The sequence below is a fragment of the Manihot esculenta genome, chromosome 4 (genome assembly GCF_001659605.2).
Source record: "Manihot esculenta cultivar AM560-2 chromosome 4, M.esculenta_v8, whole genome shotgun sequence".
NCBI classification, from domain to species: Eukaryota; Viridiplantae; Streptophyta; class Magnoliopsida; order Malpighiales; family Euphorbiaceae; genus Manihot; species Manihot esculenta.
This window is the reverse complement of record NC_035164.2, coordinates 35,220,897-35,244,484: the sequence shown is the minus strand read 5'-3', so window position 1 is coordinate 35,244,484 and position 23,588 is coordinate 35,220,897. Positions and strand designations below refer to the sequence as shown.

The 23,588-nt window shown below is 33.6% G+C and overlaps 4 protein-coding genes across 7 annotated transcripts; 2 read left to right on the top strand and 2 right to left on the bottom strand.

The window, feature by feature from the left end:
• The first annotated feature begins 2,736 nt into the window (after positions 1–2,736).
• LOC110613173 (DNA replication complex GINS protein PSF3) lies at positions 2,737–6,372 on the top strand. The gene is made up of 7 exons (XM_021754179.2): positions 2,737–3,278; positions 3,530–3,688; positions 3,797–3,865; positions 3,995–4,095; positions 4,450–4,542; positions 5,752–5,888; positions 5,999–6,372. Exons 2-7 carry the CDS (start codon positions 3,644–3,646, stop codon positions 6,106–6,108), a joined length of 555 nt encoding a protein of 184 aa, XP_021609871.1. The 5' UTR covers positions 2,737–3,278; positions 3,530–3,643; the 3' UTR covers positions 6,109–6,372.
• Positions 6,373–7,870: 1,498 nt separating this feature from the next.
• Positions 7,871–16,857, top strand: LOC110613172 (transcription factor TGA6). 4 transcript variants are annotated; one of them, XM_021754176.2, is made up of 12 exons: positions 7,871–8,115; positions 9,324–9,469; positions 10,056–10,159; positions 10,896–10,972; positions 11,063–11,260; positions 11,480–11,554; positions 11,630–11,689; positions 12,613–12,690; positions 12,825–12,876; positions 13,465–13,736; positions 15,386–15,634; positions 16,390–16,857. In XM_021754176.2, exons 2-12 carry the CDS (start codon positions 9,384–9,386, stop codon positions 16,534–16,536), a joined length of 1,398 nt encoding a protein of 465 aa, XP_021609868.1. In that variant the 5' UTR covers positions 7,871–8,115; positions 9,324–9,383; the 3' UTR covers positions 16,537–16,857. The 4 variants fall into 4 exon arrangements, with proteins under 4 accessions (XP_021609868.1, XP_021609870.1, XP_021609869.1 ...); XM_021754177.2 differs by lacking the exon at positions 7,871–8,115 and adding an exon at positions 8,158–8,398; XM_043956294.1 differs by lacking the exon at positions 7,871–8,115 and adding an exon at positions 8,477–8,497.
• A 530-nt stretch (positions 16,858–17,387) lies between these two features.
• On the bottom strand, positions 17,388–19,805 carry LOC110613174 (NADH dehydrogenase [ubiquinone] 1 alpha subcomplex subunit 6). The gene is made up of 2 exons (XM_021754180.2): positions 19,455–19,805; positions 17,388–17,747 (listed from the first exon to the last, which is right to left on the bottom strand). The coding sequence occupies exons 1-2, from the start codon at positions 19,665–19,667 to the stop codon at positions 17,562–17,564; spliced, it is 399 nt and encodes a 132-aa protein (XP_021609872.1). The 5' UTR covers positions 19,668–19,805; the 3' UTR covers positions 17,388–17,561.
• Positions 19,806–20,786: 981 nt separating this feature from the next.
• LOC110612807 (peptidyl-prolyl cis-trans isomerase CYP22) lies at positions 20,787–23,572 on the bottom strand. The gene is made up of 7 exons (XM_021753613.2): positions 23,292–23,572; positions 23,163–23,186; positions 22,992–23,079; positions 22,801–22,893; positions 21,964–21,996; positions 21,418–21,474; positions 20,787–21,112 (listed from the first exon to the last, which is right to left on the bottom strand). The coding sequence occupies exons 1-7, from the start codon at positions 23,555–23,557 to the stop codon at positions 21,002–21,004; spliced, it is 672 nt and encodes a 223-aa protein (XP_021609305.1). The 5' UTR covers positions 23,558–23,572; the 3' UTR covers positions 20,787–21,001.
• Between the last annotated feature and the right edge of the window lie 16 nt (positions 23,573–23,588).

Genomic DNA, 23,588 nt, shown 5'->3' with positions numbered 1-23,588 from the left:
TTTAACTTCTTAAAAAATAAAAAAATTAAATTAAAAATTAAATTATTTTATTATTTATTTTCTAAGTTAAAAAATTAATTTATTTTATTCCAAATAAAAGAATCATTAGAAAAGATAATTAAATTAAATTTTTTAAAATTTTTTATTTTAAATAAAATATTAATTTTGAGTGATATAAAATTATAAAAAGCATATATATATTGATTTTTTTAAAGTGTATTTATAATCTATTTATATATGATTAATTATTGATATGCTTAAAAGAAAAAAAAAGCGAGATAGTTAACGTAAGCACCATAGTCACTATAACATTCAAATGGCTACTGACATATAAATCAGTAAATTAGAGTGAATAATGAATATAATATAATATTTTAAATTTAAATTATATATTTTGATATCTGTAATTATTAATTTTTAGATATAAAAACAAAAAGTGCAAGAATACTTAAAATGACAGCAGGTCAAAGGTAGCTTAACCATATTTTTAATAATATATTTTAAAATTATTATTATTATTATTTAAATACTGATAGCTCAATCAGTGATATTAGATAATTAATCATACTTCCGGAGAGATTCATTATTTTATTCTAAATCAACAAATTATTTTTCATGTTTCATATTAATCTAATTTAATTATGATCACTTATATGATAAACTATTTTTTCTTTTATAATTTGTATCAAAATTATCACATTTTTTTAACTTATTTTAATTTTGTCAAATAATCTTTTTTTTCAGTGAAATGGTTCGTCAAATAATCTATTAATTATCTATAAATGATCAAAACACTGTAAAAAATAATTTTTGCATTCTTAAATTATATCATATTAATTAATATATGAATTCAACTTTTCTAAAAATCAAATAACTCAGGTTTTAAAATAATATATTATTTTTAATTACATATAAATTTTCTTTTAAATTAATTAAAAATAAAAAATATATTTTATATTGATGTAGCACAACAATTATATGATACAGATATGAGCTAGTATTCGAAAATAAATTACGTAACAATAATTTAATTTGATTTTATAGATTAAAAAAAATCAAATACTTTAAATTTCAGCTTTTCATTAAAATTAGCCATGTCAATTGTAGAGTAAAGTTTCATGAAAATTGACTGAAAATAAAAATCAAATATTATAAATTTCAGTTTTTTGTTAAAAATTCATCATCTCAATTCTAGGGTAAAATTTTATGAAAAATGCAATTCAGCATTTTCATTATATTTATAATAGTTAGATTTCATATTTATTAATCGATATTAATCAGATTTTTAAAAAGTATTATAATTAATTTAATTTTTTTATAATAAAAAATTAATGAATATAATTTTTTTAATTTATTGATTTAGATGTTGAAATAACTACAGTAAATTTTAATTAATTTATTTTTTTATTATAAATTAATTCAATCACATCATATATTAATTTTATTATAATTTAATTAATAACTAGTAATATAAATAAAAAATATGAAACATAATTTAAAATATCATTAAAATCGCCATCTATTAACTTCTATGGTGGATCTATTTTGCAGTTACTAATGTTGAAAATTAACATCATACACTGATATTATAAAAAATTATAGATCCTATGGGCCCCGGAGCTCCATCCAGGCATCTAGAAGATAACAACAACAAAGAAAATGTCTTCATCTGGCCCAAAATTTTATTTCATTTTATTTTTTAAGTGAAATTAAAAGTTGATTGAATTTCATATAACAACAAGTTCCCAGTGTCTCCTTCAATAATTATAACTTTTTTGCCAAGAAATCAAGATATTTTGTTGTGATTTTCATATCAACTCATTGTCAAATTATGAGATTATAATAGCCGTTGGATTGAAAAAATGCTGATGTGGGGGGGGGGGGGTGATATCATCTACTTTGATCAGCAAATTTAACTTTAATTGACCTTCCAGAAATGTTTGACCCATTATATTGTTGGTCTTTGATTTTTAATATGACTATTATTTAAGGTAATTAATATGCCAAATGCCAAAGACAATACTATTCACAAATTAATCGGTAGTTAAAATTTTAATAATAAATTAATTTCTAAATTTGATTTACATCTAGAAAATGGTAATTATGTAGAAAGAATAGACAGATTGTCATTAATATTTATTTATTTATTTATTTTTAAATAACAATAATATCCTTAAAGGCGGAGTTACTAATTTATCTTTAATAAGCTTTTTCCCCATCAATGGTAGATCTTCACAAGTTCTTCCGTTGCAATTAAACAAAATAGCAAGTCACGACGACAAGCCTGGGAATCAATTATTTTCTTCTCATCCAACTTCTCCGTTTTCTTGAATTCATTGATATGTTATTGAATTTTTTCACCGATCATGATGATTCCATATAATTTGAAGGTTTTAGCTATAAAGTTTGGCATCACCTCATATGCAATGTCACGTTTATATCGAAAATGGTCATTTAATTATTTATTTAAATTTATATTTTGTTATTAGTTCAAAGCTGACTTCAAACTGAAATTTCCTTGTTAAGGAAAAAAGGACGGAAACGTGGTCGTTTCGTTACATGGACGGAAAGGTCGAAGATAAAAGCATAAAACGACACAAAAATCGGGGTTCCCGGTCCGGACCTTCAATATTTGCTGGCTGGATCTCTGGACTGGATCCGTGGATTCAATGGTCCACGATTGACAAACACCAAAATTATGTTACACGTGTATACCGCTGAAACTTTCCTAAAATTCGACGATTTTGAGTTTCCCTCCCTTTTCAATTTTGATCCAAGTGGCTGATACTGTTATAGGGTTTCCCGCTTCAAGTAAACTGACAAATTCAAATCACCTTCCAAAATTTTGCACAAATTATTAATCACCAGCGACCTCAACAGCCACCGCGCGCCACCAAGGAGTCGATCTCCTCCTGCGAGCTGCACCAGCAACAGATGTTCCCATCCCCGTCTTCATCTCCTTGCAGCACAGACGCCGTTCTTCACCAACAACCTTCACACTCTTTTCCCCATTTCGCCATCAGCTTCACTCTGCTCTCCATTTCATCTTCCACATCCCCGGCGCCCCTCTCTCACCTCTCCAACCGAAGCCTACATTCTCACTGAACCAGCACCTAGCCGCTTCCCATTCTGGCTGACGAAGACCCACCGGCAACATCGTTCTTCATCGCACCAGACCAGGAGACGATTGTTCACCATCGCAGCTCCCCACGGGCTGGCTCTGCTCTGATTTCTCTCCCGCTGCTGTAACCCGTCCTCTTTTCCAGATTATACACAGGGTATAAAATTATTAATTAAGACTTGTTTTATAATGAGATTTCTGATTCCCTGGGGTGTTTACATCAAAATGAGCATGTGGTTTAATTTCTGAATCTATCTCCACTGATTGAATGGGACATCTGATTGTTTGATCTGCCGTTTAGAATGCTTCTTATACTGTTGGAGCTTGGGTCTTTGGGACATCTGATTGTTTTCTTGAAATTTATCAGGCTGTTGTTTGTTAATTAGGATGTTTGCCTTCATTTTGCAGTTTGATACAGCAATTTCGTACTTGCAAGTTTGAAATGCCCAAAATTGTCTCTGTTCATACCATGTCTTCCTAAATTCGAAAGAAATTGCAAGAGCGAAAAAGAGAGCATCAACAATGGCAAATTACTATGACGTTGATGATATTCTTATGGACGAAGAGGTTAACTCTATAGTTTGATATGCTTTCAGCTATTCCTTGACAATTATGTACCATGGTCTTCCTTATTATATTATTTGAACTTTTTTTTTGATGCTGCATTGTTCACAGTTTGTTCCAGTTGTATTCCACAAGGCAGTAAATGGAGTGAAAATTGATGAAAGCACTGACAGAGGCTATGTAAGTTCTGGTTGAAATTGACTTGTAGTCAGAGTTGACTGCGAATGTCTTTAGAGTTGACTGCGAATGTCTTTAGAGTTGACTGCGAATGTCTTTGTCCTGATAAAGTTTCTAATTGTGGTTCCTTAGGTTGAACAAGGTTCAAAGGCAGAGCTACCTTTCTGGCTCGCTCGTGAATTACACTTGAGACAAGCTATATCAATGAGTGTTCCTGCCTGTTTCAACCAAAAGTAATGGCCATGCTAGCTCTGGATGATATTATATGATTTGTATTAATCAGAGGGAGATGCACTGTTTGACATACTCCTGTTTTGTGCATAAGCAATGTGCAATTTGGACACCTTGGAGTAAAGGGGTCTAATCCAAGGCTGACGTAGTTTAACTTACTCTCTTATTGGCCAATTATATTTTTAGTGATATTTTGTTGTAACTTAACTCAGGAGGGCTTTTCACATAGTATGTTAGTGAACTTCCAGGAAACTTCTTAACTATAGATGCATGGAGAATGATTTATTATGCAAGGAGTCAAGAAATAGTTTCTTGTTAGTCCTTTTTGTCTTATAATTTGCTTTTTCTACCACCAGAACAAGGCTAGAAATACAGGCTGATGCAGCATGTGTGGATCTAAGATCTCGATGTCCGTACTTCTACGAATTTGGATGCAAGCTGGCACCACTGTAAGTCTCCCCTCCGACCTCTTTCATGCACAAACATATTAAATGACCACAAAGTGAACATTTTTTAAGGTGTGGGTTTGTGGGGTTTGGCCATTTATATGATACATTGGGAGTATGTGCTCCTTCACTCATATAGATTTAGTGACACTTCCCATAATTCGTAAAAGGACCTGCAATAATATAAGTGTACAGAGCACTAAAATTTAGCTCTTTAGGTACACCTAATAATTTCCTGTGGGCTTTTTGCATTTTTCCCTTGATTAGTGAGTTATCTAGTGGTGTCCAACTGAATCAATTGCTTTAAATTGTGGTTGAGTTATTTTAGGGCATATTATCTAATTGTTAGTTAGTTGCTAGTCATGTGGGAATTTGTTAAGAGTCCATGTATGCATTTTGTTATTTAGTGAATGGAGGCAGCAACTCGTATGTTCCAGCAAAATTAATTTCATCATCATGGTTCTTATTGTTGTTTTTAAGCTTGTAGTGCAAGAACTTGCTTTATAGTTTATTACAGGTTCTAATGTAGCTACCAATTTTAGAATGTCTTCTATCCATTAACACAAGGACATTGCTCAAGTTTCAAATAGAAGCATTCATGAATTGGCTATAACTTTGAGACATCTTCCTTGCGGTAAAAATGAGAATATCAATTTACCACCAATCAGGACGATTCTTGAACTGACTTATTATGGTCCTTGTCCATTGTGTTGGCCTGAAACATGTCGATCATTTGGATGTCTCCTTTTCTTTTGCTTGAAGCACGTTTCTAACTATAGTTGTAGCTTCCCAAGTCGTAACTAAGGTTTGGATTGTATTTAGACCGAAGCATGTTGAAGTTGTAAAGTACATCCTGTTAAGCTTGTATTCTAGGAGGTCCAGGCATGAATGTAAAGCGCTTGTCTGGGTCTTTACAAAAGTTAGAAGCTAATATATTTTTCATTTTGATTATGAGAAGTTCATGTATCGGAGCATTTTCCCTTCTTGTTCCTTCAATGTGCAACTAGTATTAAGCTTTTTGGCCCCTTCCAACAATGATATAAGTATAACCACATTTTGTATGGCATAATTTGCCGTGATTTTATAGTGCACCACAGGGTGGTTCTGACTTGTTCACATTTAATTTATAAATTATTCTATCTATTTATTTTCCTTCTGCCAACAATCTGATTCTGACTAAACTGTTTATTGTTTGTTAATTATCATACATAGGTGTGACAAAACCATTGGATTGTTGCTTTCCTATTCATTTAAAATCCGCTACAAGGAGGTCCTATACAAGGCGCACACGGTAGCATTTGGAGCAGCCACCAAATTCTTGTCATTTTTAACGAAGGAAGAAACCAATCGTGAGATTCATATGCTTGTTTTGCTCATATTTCTTCTATTTTTGTGCCTTTCGAGTCACGACTTATATGGTGATGTACTAACGTTCATATATTGGCTGTGCATATTATAGTGTATGAGGCAGCTCAATCCTCCATGGCAGCTTTCAAAAAATGGCGGATGGGGGGCCCTAGATTGCAAAGAGCTTCAATTCTTGGGAGGAAGAGAAAAGCAACAGATTAAGGTCTATTTCAGACAAATGCTGCTGTTGATTGCGTCCTGGGAATTGCACTAGAAATTTGTACACATTCATTAAAAAAAAAAAAGTGAGATTACCAATGATTGCATTAGACTTTCCCAAGAGTTATTATTTATTGATAATTTACTTTCAAGTAGTTATATATGAATAGCTATATTAGTTGATGAAGTTATGCGGTATTGTCTCAAGGAGACCTGCTAGGCTGCTACCTGATTCAAGGGTATGGAAGTTTCAATATTTTATTATTCTGCATTATCTAAAAAGTTTAAATTCCCACGAAAAAAATTATAACTAATAAAATTATTATCAAATAATAAATTATATATCAACTGTCACCAATGGCAAAATCCAAAATAAGTTTGACATTTAAAATTACTTGATTGTGAAAAAATTATAATTTAATAATTTTTATAATTTTATTCTTATTTGAAATTAAAAATTATATAAAAATTCAATTCAATTCATATTTTTTTTTTTATCAAATTTGTTTGAAATGAAAATTTTTTTTTCCAACTTACAATACCAAATGGGGGATTATGAATACATGATCTAGCATTTAAATTTATTTCAATTATTGCTACTCAATCAAATTAATTTCTTTAGAGTTAATGGCTTAAAGCAAATGTAGTTTTGCTTGGTTTAGAGTTATAAATTACTCCATCTCATAGATTAAGTTTGAGGCTCTCTTTATTTTTTACTGAAAAATATTAATGAAATAACATACGGACAATGAAAAGAAAAGAGAAGAAAAGAAAAGAAAAGAAAATCTCTTATTACTAAAACAAGCCTTTTGGCTTTGGAAACATAATCCTCTAGTTAATACAAATCTCTAATATCATTTTAAACAGAAAATTAGGATCAAAGCAATGCAATCAACTGAGTCAATATGGATCAAATTGCCTATTTTACTGATAAAAGATTAAAAAATTATTTGTTAGTAATTTTGTTAATTAAGTATGCTAAATTCATCAACCCTAAAAATAAAATCAGAGATTTTATTCCAATCCAAGCATTAACCATAAATCTTGTTTGCAACTCTATTAAATTTCTATATTTTATTAAAATAATTACTTAATTTTTTATTTTTATAAAAAGTTATAATATTGTTGTATTTTGTACAATTAATCTCTTTAACCTTTTTTTTTTATATAAAAAATCCATAAATTTATTTGAGTATTAATTAGAATAATTAAATGATTTAAATAGTTAAAATTTTAAGATTAATTAGCATGAATCGCTAAAATTATAATAATTAAATAGTTTAAAAATTGTATTAAAAAAAAAAGAAAACTTAATAGATAATACTGTCTAAATTGACGAATACATTTCAAAAAGAGAATTAAATTGTACTATGAGACTTAGCCTGGTGGAAAGTGCATCCTTGTAGTATTGTGAAGTCAAAGGTTTGACTTCCATTCCTATTTTAAAAAAATAAAATTAAATTATTTAATTTATAAGATATAAAAATATTTTTAATTATAGTTTTGAAAAAATAAAAACTAAATAATTAATTTTATTAACATAAAAGAATATTTGCCCAACATGGAGATTCCAATTATCTTAATGCCCAGTTAATCAGTCACTCTGATTATACACGTGGCAACATTAGAGCAACAATCGTTACTAACCATGTCTTGGCCTCGACCGGAGAGAATTCGAGCTCTGTCTGTCCACTGGTAATACTAATAGTAAGCTAGATTGGCTGTATTGTTACAGTGTCAGTTTCTGACACGATAAATTTTATATAAAAATGCAAAAAACAGACACAAGATAATTCATGTCAAAGCACTAAACATTAAAAAAATTGATTAATAAATCATTAGTCCTTGGAAAGTGAAGATTTCCACAGAAGAGGACGTGTAGAGATAGGAATGATCCTCATCTCACTCTTGTCTCTAATCCAGTACATCAAGATTTTTACAGCAGAAATTGTTTAAAATATTCATCATCATCAACCATCACCAGCATCATCATCAACTACAAATTGCCAGGTGGGTTTGGTATAGACTGCAGAGTATGTTATGATTTTGACTAGAACAATCACTTCATGGTGTGAAAGTTTGCGACTTTCTTAGTAGTAGGGTGAATTTTGATATGAAAAGTTACTATTATTATTTTTTCTGGGGGCTGGTTTTTGCCTTCTGGGTATTGCTGGTTTGGTACTGAAATTGTGCCTTAAAATTTAGAGCAGTGTAATCATGATTTTCCGCCGTTTCTGGAGTTAGGGTGTCTTTGGAGCGCTTTACCTTGAATTTTGACTTCTGGGTATCTTAGGTTGGTGAAGATTTGCGAACTTATTTCATTTAGGGTAGAGGAATTTGATCTCTGCAAGCTATTCTGTTAAGGAGTTTGCTGCGCCTCATTCTAGCTTTTGTATATTCTTGAACTGACACTACATTAGCTTTTGTAAAAGTTGAATTCTACGTGTTGTAATTTTCTTCTCTTTTGCTCTATCATTGTGTTGGTGCAAATTACTTGCTTCATGTTCGACAAGTAGTTTGTTTTGTAAAAGCCCGTATCTGGTGGGGTTTTGTGCTGCCTGAGTCTTGCATCTGCGTATTGCTGGATGAGTTCTTAACTTGTGACTTCGTTACCAAACTTACTGTGTTCTGTTTGGGTGTTTTCAGTTTGTCTCCTCCTCTCCTCTCTCTCTTTTCCTTTTCCTCAGCCTAGTGTTATGAAAATTGCTCAAGGAACTGTGTTTGGTATCATGGGCTTGGGTCTATTTCCTTCAGTTAGTTTTGTATATGCTCTGGAGAATAACTGCTATGGGTTGCTCATTTATTTTTTCTTCTTGATTTTTCCTTCATAATGTTGTCACTCGGCTTCGCCTTAATACCTGAACCTGGAGTAGTAATTTTCTGCTATATCAATTAGCATTACCTAACTAAATCTTAGCAGCTTCAGCGCTCACAATTTTCCTAGGTTATTTACATTGTGATTTCGGATTTGGTTGGAACTCTAGAAAAGTTCTTATTTATTCTATGAATATCAACTTGAGAGTTTTATGCTCCTGTTGGAACATGATTCACTTTAAAATTTTTTGATTCTATGAATAGGAACTAGCTTTGCTAGTTGTCAGATTTACAAGTAGTCTTGATCTTCTGTATTTGTTTGTTACATTTCTTTTATTCTTGTTTCTGTCTTTGGTTGCTTTTGATTGAAGGATGATAACAATGCTTCTTTCTGTTTGGTTTAGATAGTGGTTTGGGTTAATTTGCTTGAACTGGTCTAAGGAGGTGAGAGATGATGGTGATGTATGGGGAGTAGAGTGGGTTTGGAAGATGAGAAGGAAGCCAACGGGATGCTGAGCTTTGATCCTCAATTACCCATTTCAAATGCACTGTAATGTCATCCTTTCATATACTAGTTTCATTATTATTTGACTCTGCATTCTAGATTTTCATCTTCAATCAACTTGTTATTCTTTTCTCTCCATTATGTTTAGCCTTTGAATTTGCCCATGCCAATATATGTATTCAACAAATACTAACATGGTTGCGATCAATTACATCCATTTAAGTATCTCTGCTACCACAACTGGTGTAAGAAATCTTTTGTGATAGTTTGAAGTTGAATTATGAACTTCATATTAAAAATTTTAAGATCAGAACAAAGCAATCAGTATGATTTCTTTTTTATTGATATTCATAGATTAGTATATAGAAAGGTTACCAATTGCTTTCTAGTGGTTGCAGTAGTTGAACTTAATTGTGACTGTTCTTTGTTTCTCCCTGTAGCTGTTCCTTAATCATGATCTATCAATTATGATAAAAAAACTGATTGGAAGTTCGTTAAGCCTTATGATCCCTGCTCTAGTTTAATACTTTGATCAGTAGCATTTTATCAGTACTTTGAAAAGAACTTAATTTGATTATCTGATTGTGATGAATTTCTTATAAGTTGTTTTTTCATAAACTCCGGTTTTCAGTGGCATAGAGGGAAGCACAATCCATCCATATCGTGTCTCTGGTTTTGGGTTATTTGAACAATCTGTTGCATTTCACTTTGAGGATGTTGTTGACCTGAGTACAAGTAAGTATTGGAAATTTTGGTCAGTTATGGCTTATTGTTTCTTGTTCTGTTCCCTGATAGATAATTAAATGGAAATGTCTGCACTGACATCTTCTTGGCTCTTTTACTTGTTTAAAGATAGATTTCATAGTAATTTGTTTCTTGTGCTCACTCCTGCTCAGAGTAATCCATAGAAGGATGTAGCATGCAATTGCAAAGTGATCTTGGCTAGTTTTTCCTTCTTAGAAAATTATCATCAGGATTGCGTGTTCTTTCTATTGGTGCTAGTTCAAAATAAGATTATTCTTGTGATAAAGAAAAGATAAAATGTGTAGGGATGATTTATATCAGACTTGTGTGGCATCAAGTGCATGAACTTGCAATATATATGTGGTTGCTGTTCTGGACTAAATCACCTCTTCTTCATTAAATTACCATCATTGTGCTCACTGCAATAATGTGGATTGTTTGATGGGAAGAGGATTTTATTAAGAAGAGTGGTGAACGACCTAGAAATACTATAATTATTGTAAAATCAACAATTTACCATCATCATGCGTGGATATTTCTGGAAGAGTACTAGTTCTGATGTGTAGAAACTTGGCCTAATGTAATATATTAGTGAAAGTGAAAATAAAAGAGAAACTTTTTGCCCCTCAAACACCTTGAATATTGCACTAAACTTTCAAGTAGTATTGTGAATGGATATAAAATTATTTGTGTGCATCTTTGAAGGATTTTGTGATATGAATTGCAGATACAGTGTTCAATTCTGCAAAAGCAAGTAGCCAAGAAGTCTCTTCTGATCCCCTCAATATTGGCACTTCAGACAAGGTGAAATTTCCATAGTCCATCTGATATATGGTGCTTTCCCTGTGAGTTGTTTCTACAAATCTTTCTTGTCTCCTCTCTTGGTGAAAACAGTTAACTACTTCCTTAAACATTAATCCATCTGCTGCCCAAGTGGAGTCACAGAGATTGCCTCCAGAAAAGAAGCAACAGTTGAACCTGGTATCCATATCTAGTGGTAATACAGAGAACTGGGGAGAGTCCAATATGGCTGATGCCAGTCCAAGGACTGATATATCAACAGATGGAGACACTGATGATAAAAATCCGAGGGTACTGTTTCTTTCCTATTGTCTCTTGTATACATTATATGCTAATTCTGCAATTTTAGAGATTTGCCTAGAAGTTATCAAGAATTTTCCTTAGTTTGGGTTCCGATGTTCGTTCACTTTTTTGTATCATAAGTTTAGCTGTGATATTTTCCATTTAACTCCATGGAAAATGAGTTCATGAAACAAAATTGCTGCAAATCTTAACACTCTGCATATGCAGTTTGCCTATGGTCAATCTAATGCTGTTGCAGTTTCCGATTCCAGTGACAGATCCAAGGATAAATTGGATCAGAAGGTAAAAATTATATAATAACATATATGATAGTATCTAGCTGTATTTGATGATACTCTGTTTGATTGCACTCTGCAGACTCTTCGTAGACTTGCCCAAAATAGAGAAGCTGCAAGAAAAAGCCGGTTGAGAAAGAAAGTATGTGCCCCTATCCTTTGATTCTCTTTAATCACACATTTTGCACTCATTTCGTTATTGTTGTTTCATATTTCATTTTCCATTGTTGCAATACTACAATGCTGTTTCTTACTGCTGAATGGCTATTATGCAATGTAAATTTATAGAAAATAGACCAATTTTAAGGTAATGTGTGCCACATAGGTTTGCTCTGGCCTAATGCGAAGATACTCTGGTTGAAGTTTATTATTCTATTGAAACCTCTGTAACAATGAATTTAGGGCCAAGCAATTTTATTTGTTCCAATTCGTATGATGCAAGGACTTTATTTAGTTGTAATACAAAGCCAAAATCATTCTTGAAACTGACCTCATAATAGAGCAGTAATATTAATATGGAAATTAGTTAGATAAAATTCTATATTTTCTTTGTTTCAAATGATAGAATTTGTTTGAATTTCAACTTTTTTCATCACATTAATTATTGCACTAATAAATTGCATGATTAATTGAAAGTTGAGGTAGAAAACTTTGAAAGGAAAGAGGTGGGAGTGACGGAGAAAACTTTTGAAGTGCATGTAGAAATTACTTGCAAAGTCTAAAAGGTCCCACTTTCTCATTAATTTAATTATGACATGGTTATGTCTTTTGGTGCAATGTTTGAAGGCAGTGATTATGGTGGGAACAGTTCTATTATTAAATGCTACAAAGATTAAGTGTGGCCTTAGAACCACAGATTCTATAAATGTTAAGTCTTTACATGCATTCTGGTGTTCGTGTGTTGTGAGAGAGACAGAGGGGGTTAGAGGCGGAGAAGTGAAGTGAGTGCTTGCCTTTGTGAACTGATAATTTTACATCTGCAAAGTTTGGCTATAATATACTTCATGATGCATGCATGTGTAAGTTACCTCTATTAAGTAGCATCTATCCTTGTTCTTCCCGTAGGCCTATGTACAGCAACTGGAAAGTAGCCGCTTGAAGCTGACACAATTGGAACAGGAGCTCCAGCGAGCACGCCAGCAGGTTAGCTTTTGCTGATTCTTCATCACCTTTGCAATGCTCAAGTCTGCTTGTGTAGGCATTATCTTTTTATGGAATGAATAGCTCTTTTAACTTATCTTTGTTTCGTTCTAATTTTGTTTCTTTTCTCTATGTAGGGAGTATTTATATCTAGCTCAGGGGACCAAGCCCATTCAATGAGTGGAAATGGTAATACTGCTTAATTCTTGCTCAAGCAGGCTCTCAATTTCTATGATGAAAAGCAGTTGTTTATTCCATCGGCGAAGTTGATGTTTTGTGAATAGTGTCGTTTACTTAAGTAACACATGCATGCTCTTTGTTCTCCAGTAAGATCCTTGCCAAGCATCTCCATTAGATGGTGTTGGTGCCTGTTGTAGCTTTGAATTGTAGTGCTGTATATCTGGTTGTGAAACCCTTGAACTGTAACCAAAACAGAAGATCATATTATAACCTGAAATTGGCAGTGACGACCCTAATCTTTGCAGGATGCGTTAAATTACTGTCATTTGGGAAAATGGGCCCTTTTTTTTTTACCTAATATATAATCCTTCATAAGATTTTCCTGAGTTGTGTGTACTACAATTGCATTTCAGGTGCATCTATTTAGACAGCCTTTAACATTTTGTTCTGTTTTGGTTTATATATATATATATATAAAAGTACATTTATGCATGACTCAATTTTTTTTTTGTTATTATCTTTTATATCAAATTCATTGCCCTCCATGCAAGTCTATAGTATGATGTAGATCATTGCTTTCCCTCTATCTCTTTGCAGGGGCCATGGCATTTGATGTGGAATATGCGCGGTGGCTGGAAGAGCAAAATCGACAAATTAATGAGCTGAGATCAGCTGTCAATACCCATGCGGGTGATACTGAACTTCGCATTATCATTGATGGTATAATGGCTCATTATGATGAAATTTTTAGGCTAAAGGGAAATGCAGCCGCTGCTGATGTTTTCCATTTGCTATCTGGCATGTGGAAGACACCTGCTGAAAGGTGTTTCTTGTGGCTTGGTGGCTTTCGTTCATCAGAGCTCCTGAAGGTGAGGTTAGTTATGCTGTAAGTGGTTTTCATAGATTAGGGTTCCAGCAGCTGTGGGATGATGGGGACTGGGGAGGAAGTTTAAATGAACTAATACATAAATGTGGAGCATAAATAAATGGAATGGCAAGAACATCTCTTTTTTTCTCTTGTTTCCTCTTTTAAACATGATATAATGTTCATGCTGTTGACTTTATTACTTTTAACTTCATGCACTAAAGATTAGCAACTCCTTCCCCCACCTTATTTCCCCCTTTGTGCGTGTGTCTAAGGGAGGGGGTTGGTGGTGCAAATACTTGTTGACAATCAATTGATTAGGCTATTTGTTAGGGGAGACTTGGGACTGTTATAATGAATATCATGTTGCTAGTGCTAGAGCCACATAATGGTGGTTAAAATTTTTTTAGTTTGCGCGTCACTGCATTATCTGCCTTGATTAACTTTCACTGTTTTGCTTATTACACGTGTTGGTGTGGCTGCATCAGCAGCTGCACATCAATTTTGAAGGTGAAACTTCTGTCTGTATATATGCCATATGCTTGAGTTTTGCACTGAGCTATTTGTGTGCTTAAATGTAGCAGAATGGCTTGCATGTACTGTGGAGCCACCCCTACATGTCTAGGATGGGCCTTTCATGTCTAGGATATGGATTTTATCTATTTCTGTTATAGCCATGGTCAATGAAATTGATTAGACTGTATTCTCATAATTGTATGTGTTCAATTTAAGATTTCTGAGAACTTAACTAAAATGTCAAGTGTAGCATGGGCACGTTTGAATGTGCTTCTAAATTGACATTCCTTCCTATTTCTCTCCAATCACAAGCGTAGAAGAGCATGATGGAGATAGCTTCCTCTATGTTGTGAACCATTTTCTGCTCAAGATGGGTTCCTTCACACTGCTGAAAACATGGTTCTGACAAAACTACACGCACACACACAGAATTTAGTATCTAATGTGATGTGATGTGGCGAGTTTATTTTTGATGCTTTGATCTGGTAAAGGTGATGACTTGGTCTACTTTAGCCATTTACCTTTGTGTTTTTCTTTCTCTTTTTTTTTTTTTTCTTGTTTTTTCTTTATTTCTCATGGGTCGAGAACTGGAATGTATAATGCAAACAAATGGTTAGTCAACTGTATAAAAGTTTCTTAGTCTGAAAAATAAGATGAGTAAAAGAAGGTATAACCTGAGTTTAATCCATTAAATATGTGAGAGGAAGGGTTAGGGATAGGGTTCTCAAGTAAGATTGAAGCGACAGTGTGCAACACTGCCTCAACTAACGTGGGCATGAGGATGGCCTTAACAATGCCAAAGCTGCGATGTGAAAGGAGAAACCCATCCTGTCTATTCTATTCCGTTTCCAGGCATATATGCTTGCTCATGGTGGCATAGGTGTATTGTTTTGTATTTTGTTTATAGCTGCTCATGTATGTTTGAACTATGCTGTTCAAAAATTTCAATACCTATTACCAACGTTAAGCTCATTTATAATTCCTTATGATTGAATGGTTGATTTGTGCTAAAAATGGCAGATAATTTCTTACCTCCATCCTCTGCATAGTGTTTGCTATTCTTTTTGTTTATGGGGGGAATGAGAACTGCTCTAGTTTTGTTCCTAGGCATGATAAAATTTAATGGTGCGGGTGCAGCTTCTCGTGAACCAGTTGGAGCCTTTGACTGAGCAGCAGTTGGTTGGCATAGGTAATCTGCAGCAATCTTCCCAGCAGGCAGAAGATGCTTTATCTCAAGGAATGGAGGCATTGCAACAGTCCCTGGCTGAGACATTGTCTAGTGGATCTCTTGGTTCATCCAGTTCTTCTGGAAATGTAGCAAATTACATGGGTCAGATGGCCATGGCCATGGGCAAGCTAGGGACCCTCGAGGGGTTCATTCGCCAGGTAATTGTTTCTAACGCCCATTCAGGTAAATTTTCAGTAATGTGCATAAAGTTCTACATTTTTTGTTGTGGATACTGTTTGAAGGTTAATATTAATAGTTTGAACGTTTCAAATTTATGGGAATAAATTCCAATTATATTAATTGGTATCAGACATGCGTGCATATAACTATGTCTGATTTGTCAACTTTCTAAATAGAACATATGGAATATGAATGTAAATTTAGATACGGGTGCTTGGATAAGTTATGTCATAAAATAAGCTAGTATAAAAAAATTATAAAGTTATATAGCAATAATTATAGTCTAATAAGATAATGAATACAATCAAATACATCATTCAAAATATAATTAAATAACTATTTTTATTTAAATACATGCTCTTTATCCTACGAGAAAAAATACTCTATTATATGTATGAATATGTCACTCAAGTGTTTGAGTGCACAAATATGTGTAGAACAGATATTCCATGTCCTATCCTATGAAGTTGTGTTGACACGGGTACAATATGACAAAATGAAGAGTTACTCCGGAGGATCTAACCACCATATGGTTTGATCACTAAACTTTATAAAGTAGTAGATAACTCGTCTTCCGATGAGCCAAGTGGGTAAGGTCGAATCAAGTTCTACAGAAGTTGAAATATTGAGTATATTTGAATATATTACTTTCATGGGGTTTATCTTGCTCCCTTTCTTGCAAGTATTATGTCTCAAGAGGATCTTTTTACTTCTTATGGATTTTAAAAATCAGGCTGACAATTTGCGGCAACAAACGCTACAACAGATGCACCGAATATTGACAACTCGCCAGTCAGCTCGTGCGCTTCTTGCCATCCATGACTACTTTTCCAGATTACGTGCTCTTAGTTCTCTTTGGCTTGCCAGACCAAGAGAATGAACATTGCAGAGCGGAAAAATCGAAAGGATATTCCAGATCTAGCAAATATCGTTTCTAGTGTTCAATATATATTCTCCAACATTTCTCATCATGTAGTTTCAGATGTGTATCAGGAAGCTAATCTGTATCAGCCACGCTACTCATCTTTCTCCAGTCACAGGATTTTGCTACTCCAGTAACATATATATATCAACGTTAATTATTTACATCCTCACCTTCCTTATCTTTTCAAATAGGAATTTGGAAATTTGCTGTAACTTATTTCTGTTATTTGATGAATTTGAAAGTTGGGATAAAACAAAATGAGTTGTTCATTATTCACTTAGTTCTATCAATTTTCCTGTACAAAGGTCACGTTGTATCAAGCATAAAGCATTACGCTAAGCAAGACTACAGCACCTTCTTCTTCAAAATCGTTACATCTCTGAATTTTTATAATTTGACAATTCATGTACATATATTGATTTAAAACTCCGACATTCTCTAGTCTTTCTCTTTCCTCATTTAAATTTGATGCTGAAGAAAAGTGCAATATTTATTTTGTTTCTTTGGATGTTTTTAGATAAAATTCAAGGATTAAAATGTCCTTCCAACAACCATATGTTCTCTTGCTGGCAGCCAAACTATGATTCAATCCATCCAAGATTTTCTCTTAAAAATGAATACATAGTTGCTCTTAGTTAAGAAAATAAAAACAATAGGTGAAAACTATTAAGTTCATCTATCTCTTTATGCAAACCCAAGAGTTAAACATTGGCCATAAATCACATAGCACTATTCAACGAATATATGGTATGACAGACTTATTCCAACAAAGAAGACCCATTTCTTGATGTTTGAAACCTAGCAGGAAATCACAAAATAAAATGTATTAATATGGTTCCAGTAAAGTGAACCATAAGATAAACAAGTATTTCATCCGACAGAAGAATAAACAGATGGTAGTTCATTATTATTTGAGAAAATCAATACTCAAAGGGAAAACTCAAGTGAGGGATGGACATAATTCCACAAAATATTGAAGTTTAAAAGTAGTTGCTCTTATAGAAGTTCTTGAGGAACTCAGAGATGCCTTGATCCTTGGTGTCCAAATCCTTCACAAGCCCGTGTTGACCCACTACATATTGGCCAATAATGTGATGCCGCTGCTTTGCATGCTCTGTAATGTTGTTCAGCTCTTCCATTCCTTTGAAGAGCAGTAAATCAATTACCTGCAGGTTTACTACTATTAGGCTACTCAAAAGATGAGAAAGAGAAATGCAAGCTAAGAAATCAGCATGGGTCAATTTCTATTGCCCCAAAGTATGAAGAGGATAAGAAAGGATAAGAATTGATTTTATCCTCCTCTACAAGAAAAATGACCTCATTTATGTTAAATTCACATGGAAACTTTGAATAGCCATGGATGGCAAATATGGAATTTGTGGATACAACAACTATGAGGAAAGTCAATATTGTTCGGTTCCAGGAAACAAAGCAGAGAAAGGAAGCGCAAATTTCACTTGTGGTTGCACAATTTCTCTCTTAATCTTAGTATGGTAACTAAATTTCAATTTGTAACTAAAAAAGGATTAACAAGAACAAAAATGGCGTTGGGGTTCATTATTGATAAAAGCTAAAGATGAGGTCACAGGTGTTAAAGTTGGTACGAAGAAAGAGAAGGGTAACATTATTAGTTCTTATGTCAACCCGTAAGGCCGGATTAGGGTATTAACAGAAATTTTAGGAATTGTCTTGGTTGTCTAGAAGCCTTAAGTTGAAGCTGTACAAAATTGATTAGTTGCTTTGGAGGAGGGAGGACAACTGACAACAAGGATTTTCATGAACCCAAAATAAGGCTCGTTTATTTGATGTAAAATATTTTTTGTATTTTCCAGTATTTGGAGCACTCAAAAAATTTAATCAACACTAAAATATTTTCCATACCTTAAAACCTTTATATATTAATTCATTAATAAATTTTTATTTTTTAAATTAAAATTAAAAAAAAATAGAAACTAAGTTACTACGTTGAAAAATATTTTCTAAAAAAATATTTTTCATGAAAAATATTTTCCAAATGCAAGTTATTTTTCACAAACAAATTGAGGCTAAGTTAGTTCTTGATTTTCTCACCATTTTCAAACCTAACTCGGCGTCCATAAGAAATCAGAAAATTTTAGATTTCATTTACAGCAGCTGTTTCACAACCTATCAACCAAAAGATTATTTCCTGTTCTCCTAACAATTAAATGAAGTAGTTGGCATTTTCCTCAATCAGATTAATTTCCCATATACTTAACGATTTAAGGAATTCAATCAATTCTGCTAGTTCATTTGAACAAAGAAATTATCCAGTTGCTTCAGATTATCGGGTAACCATTTATAAATGTTTCAACTTTGTGTTTGGAAATATGAAAAGAAGAATATTGAATCCTCTAACATGCAACTTTGTGTTTGGAAATGTAAAAGAAAAATATTGAATCCTGTAACATGTCCTAAGCTAAAATTACTAATGGTCCAATACATCAAATGACAGGACACTTGCATCCATCTGAATGATAGTAAACTTGAGATGGAGAACTGCCGCTCAGAACTCTTTGATATATTTTTCTTGATCATTCTAATCTTCACCGGACAAACAAATTATCTTCTACATGATAAAAGGAACCCCGCCAACTTGTAATGCAATTCCAATACTACCAGTCTACCATTGGTACAAAGAATAACACAAACAAGAAATCCAATAAAACATTACAATATCCATCTATTTCAATCTCTCTTGTCTAATTGAAAAGTTCAATCTTTTGCCTAGAAGGATTACCCTACTCTTAATTAAACTATGTCAAAAACCAATCCTTCTTTGATTGAAACAAATCATCAAATAAAATTTTCAAAACAGCGGAAATGCATCTGAGAGAGAGAGAGAGAGAGAGGACCTTGGGATTGGTGACGTTGGAGTTCTTGCGAACCTCAGATGCGATGGTGGAGCGGAGCTGGGACACGGTGACGACGTCCTGTAGATTGTAGATGTCCATGATTTGGGGAATTGATCTGCAGGCCGCTCTGAAGAAATCAAAGACCCGAGCCCTTGCCTCTTGCAGACTCGCCGAGTTCGGCGGAACCTTCACGCTTCTCAACGTAAACGACATCTTTTCCTCTTTCACTCGTTAAACTCACTCACTCAGCTGACTCGGTCCTCGCTCGATGGCGCTTCAGTGAAGATACTATCAACCCAAACGATCAATGACAAGTAACAAGAAGGGTTAAAGCTGAAGTCGGGGGAGTGATGGAGCCGCACGATGTCGTTTCAGTTTCCACTAGCGCAGTGTGGCTAAATGAGAGATACGAGGTCGTTTTTCTAAACAAAATCAGCCGAAAATACGGAAAAAAAAGAAGCAAAATTCGCGTAAATAGTTTTTCATTTATTTTTCTTCTTTACGTATATTATAATTTTAAAAATAAAATTGAAACCTTTTTTCTTTTTCTCACTTGTAATCATAAATATTTTTAGGCTAAGATGGTGTTTTCACTTTGAATAGTATTATGAACACTTTCCTATGCATCAGCATTCGAAATAAATAATCATGGGAGTGCTCATCCAATAAAATCAAAATTTTAATATAAGGAAAATGGAGTTTTCATCTGGATAAGGAATGATTTTGTAAAGAAAAATATTTAAATGAATAAAATTTATGTAATATTTATCTATCTATAATAAAAATATTTAAAGGAATGATTTCGTGATTTTATCTATCTATATATATATAATAAAAAACTTTCAAGTTAAAATTTTTAAATTTATTAATTTTAAATAAAAATTTTATAAAAAAAAATTCAAATCAATTGATAACATGCAGCTAGATTCAATTTCGGTCCATTCATAATTAATTTCTAGTCACCTTCATTTAACTATTAAATCCAAATTATTTGGGTCATTACAAAAAATTAATTCAAAATCAACATTTGAAAGATAAGGAAAAATGATTAGTGTACTCCTGTCAAGAATTATTGGAAAATCATGAGGAAACAAGCAATGAGACTTAGCAAGTGAAAAGTGAACCCTTTCCTACGTGCATCAGAGTGGGAAGAAAATTGTTGTAAAGGATTTGACGAAATTATTTAGAATGCTTATGTGAAAGAGTGTTAGGAACAGGTAACTTTTTTAAGTTCTCATCTTCGTCATAAACTGAGCATAATAAACATAAACTTGTTGAGCATCAGGAAATGATGCATTTGGAAATCACAATGATATAAGCTAGAGATGCAAATAATCCAACAATCACTCTAAAATTGAAATGTTCATAAGGTTTAAGCAAAATCATTTTCACAGGCTGTCCAAGGAGCAATATAAACTTCAAATGCATATTTCTTACTGACAGGAGCAACAATGTAAGCCAAAGATCAGTCGGTCAGGAATTGATCCAATAGAGGTTATAGAAGTGTTTGCAATAAATCCTGGAAAGCTCTGTTCTTGAATCAATTTCTACATTTCCCCACATTCAGCAATAACACATGCCAGTTTAGGCCGGTTGTTGGGTCCTGTAGCCACATTCTCAATCTTTCGGACAACCAAAAGACCATCTCCAAGCACCCTCTACAGAAAATGTTAGCAAATATAGTAAATACAAGTTACCACAGGGGGAGAGAGAGAGAAAGGGGGGGTGGGGGGTGGGGGTTTAACATCTAGAACAGAGATTTTCATGATTGCACTTGGGAAGATTGCAAATCACATCTATGAATTTAACCATCCAACCCAAGCCGAAAAGATCTGAACTATTGTGTTGGTCAGTTTGCTTGTTACAGCCAGTATGATCACGTTGAAAATTTTAATGTTGAACCCAGCCAAAAGAATACAAAATGAACTATTAGATGAGTAAATTTGAACTATTAAGAACATACCCCGAACACAACATGTTTATTGTCAAGCCAGTCACATTTTGCACAAGTGATGAAGAACTGCAACAAATGAAGGTTTGAATCAAGCCCAATAATAATTGACATCAAGTTAGAAACACTAGAATATCTCAAGAATTTCCACTTAGCTAGTAAGTAATATAGAGAACTGTAAGGAACTAAGGGGTAGAATTACAACATGACAAGTAAAATTTCAAGTTTAACTTCTCATGTATTGCCCGGTTTTATCTTCTACCTACCTAAAAAGGGAGTAAATGAAAGGGAAAACAAGAAGCTAGCAAGTGGCAACTTTATTAGATTGGCTCAAGTAAGCAGCTAATAAACTAGAGGATCACTACAGTTACTTATCAATAAATCATGAACTTAAGTATGCATTGTGTTGACAAGTGCCACTGCATAGAATTAAGTGTACACTGCTTTTCCTCAAGGCTTCTGACCTTTGCCGGTGCAAACAATATATATGGTACTTTTAAATATCTAATACAAAATGTAACAGTCTGTCTGTCTGTGTGAGCTGGAAAGAGAGAGAACCTGACAACCATTTGTGTTTGGTCCGCTATTTGCCTGCAATAGAAGAGAGTTGCATGCTCAATACATGTGATTCAAGGATAGTCCTTAGTGTCAAACTAAAGATCATCATAAAATCAGTATAGGTGGTAGACTACTGCTAAAAAAAGGTTTTATTGAGAGAAATTAGAGCATTCACTTGTAATGAAACAGTTTGTAAAGAAAGATATGGTACTTCTAACAATTGAATAATACCCTGACAAATTTGGCCCTAGAACTTCAAACCATCACACAACTTAAATACAATACAAGTTTAATGCATTTAATCATTGAGTTCTAATTTCTATTTTCCAAGCTGGCAACTATGAACTCTTTCCAAGTGCATAGACACCTCTTTATCCTACCAAGTTCAGAAAATTTCTTTGCTATGCCTAGAGCACCATACCGAATGAACAAATGACTGCCATGCACTATGAGATGAAGCATTTAGGGTGTATGTCATTCATTCATTGGTCAAGTGTAAAGACTCACGCTTTATGACAGTCATTCACTCGTCTGGTGCAATCCTCTAGGTTTAGCCAAGGAGGCTGATGGCTACAATAAACCTCTAAAAACATACCCATAAAATCCCTGATCTTAAGAGTAGGTCTTTTTTTTTTTTAAATAATAGGAAATGCCTTAAGATCATTGGACTCGGTCACCACTTGTTCAAAGTTTAGAAACTAATCATATCATGCATGTAGAAAAGCAAAATAAGATGAAAACAATGCATGATGAAAGTTTCTAATAGTAACTAAAATGCATGAGCATTCCATACTAAAAGCAACGTGGCATATATTTGGTTCAAAAGGAGATGCACACCATTGACAGTAGACCAGGACCAGTGTGTTTGGCAATAAAGTTTTCATCCTCAAACTTGTGTCCATATATCGAAACACATCCACTACCATCACCCTGAAAAGAAAATTTTTCATAATAACCATTTCAGCATCACTAAATGGAACTAGCATTCTTGTTTATGTGTGTGTGCATCATCAATTGAGCGAAGCAACCTTGAGAAAATCACCAGCTTGAATCATGAAATCCTTAATCACCCTATGGAACTGGCACCCTTTGTAACCAACAGGCAATCCTGCTTTTCTGCCCATTTCATCCAATCATTGAGTAGCTAATTGGCCAGAAAAAAGTAACATTATAAAAAAAATTATAAAAACTCTCTGTACCTGTACTCGCCAGTGCAAAACTGCCTGCCAGATTAAGCAAGCAATAAAAGAAGAATTAACTTCAGGAACTCCGAAAGCAATAAACTTCAGTAAAAGTGAAGGGAATATCGGAGATGGAGATTACAGAACCTGAAATTTTCCGCGGTTTTGGGGGCAATATCAGCGAAGAGCTCCATCTTGATGCGACCGGCAGGGATGGTACCGATGGTAATATCGAAGAAAACAATTGGGTTTTTAGGGTTTGGAGGCCTCACATGCCATTCCACGTTCCCTGTACCAGCAGCTGCGTTGCCTCCGGACGCCATGAGAAGCAGAGAGTACAGTTCTCTTGAAGCTTCGCGTCTACAAGTATCAGTGTTTCTATGCTGCAGCTTTTTGGGCTTTCTGCGGTACATATACGGTGTTCAGAATAATTGAATTCGTGTC

Coding starts and splice junctions, on each gene's coding strand:
- LOC110613173 (XM_021754179.2), top strand. CDS start 3,644: ATGGCAAATTACTATGACGTTGATGATATTCTTATGGACGAAGAG. Junction 3,866..3,994: donor AAAGCACTGACAGAGGCTAT/GTAAGTTCTGGT, acceptor GTGGTTCCTTAG/GTTGAACAAGGTTCAAAGGC. Junction 4,543..5,751: donor GGATGCAAGCTGGCACCACT/GTAAGTCTCCCC, acceptor TATCATACATAG/GTGTGACAAAACCATTGGAT.
- LOC110613172 (XM_021754176.2), top strand. CDS start 9,384: ATGGGGAGTAGAGTGGGTTTGGAAGATGAGAAGGAAGCCAACGGGATG. Junction 9,470..10,055: donor TTACCCATTTCAAATGCACT/GTAATGTCATCC, acceptor TCCGGTTTTCAG/TGGCATAGAGGGAAGCACAA. Junction 10,973..11,062: donor ATATTGGCACTTCAGACAAG/GTGAAATTTCCA, acceptor TGGTGAAAACAG/TTAACTACTTCCTTAAACAT.
- LOC110613174 (XM_021754180.2), bottom strand. CDS start 19,667: ATGTCGTTTACGTTGAGAAGCGTGAAGGTTCCGCCGAACTCGGCGAGT. Junction 17,748..19,454: donor CCAACGTCACCAATCCCAAG/GTCCTCTCTCTC, acceptor GTAAACCTGCAG/GTAATTGATTTACTGCTCTT.
- LOC110612807 (XM_021753613.2), bottom strand. CDS start 23,557: ATGTACCGCAGAAAGCCCAAAAAGCTGCAGCATAGAAACACTGATACT. Junction 23,187..23,291: donor AAAACCGCGGAAAATTTCAG/GTTCTGTAATCT, acceptor TTAATCTGGCAG/GCAGTTTTGCACTGGCGAGT. Junction 21,113..21,417: donor ATAAACATGTTGTGTTCGGG/GTATGTTCTTAA, acceptor CATTTTCTGTAG/AGGGTGCTTGGAGATGGTCT.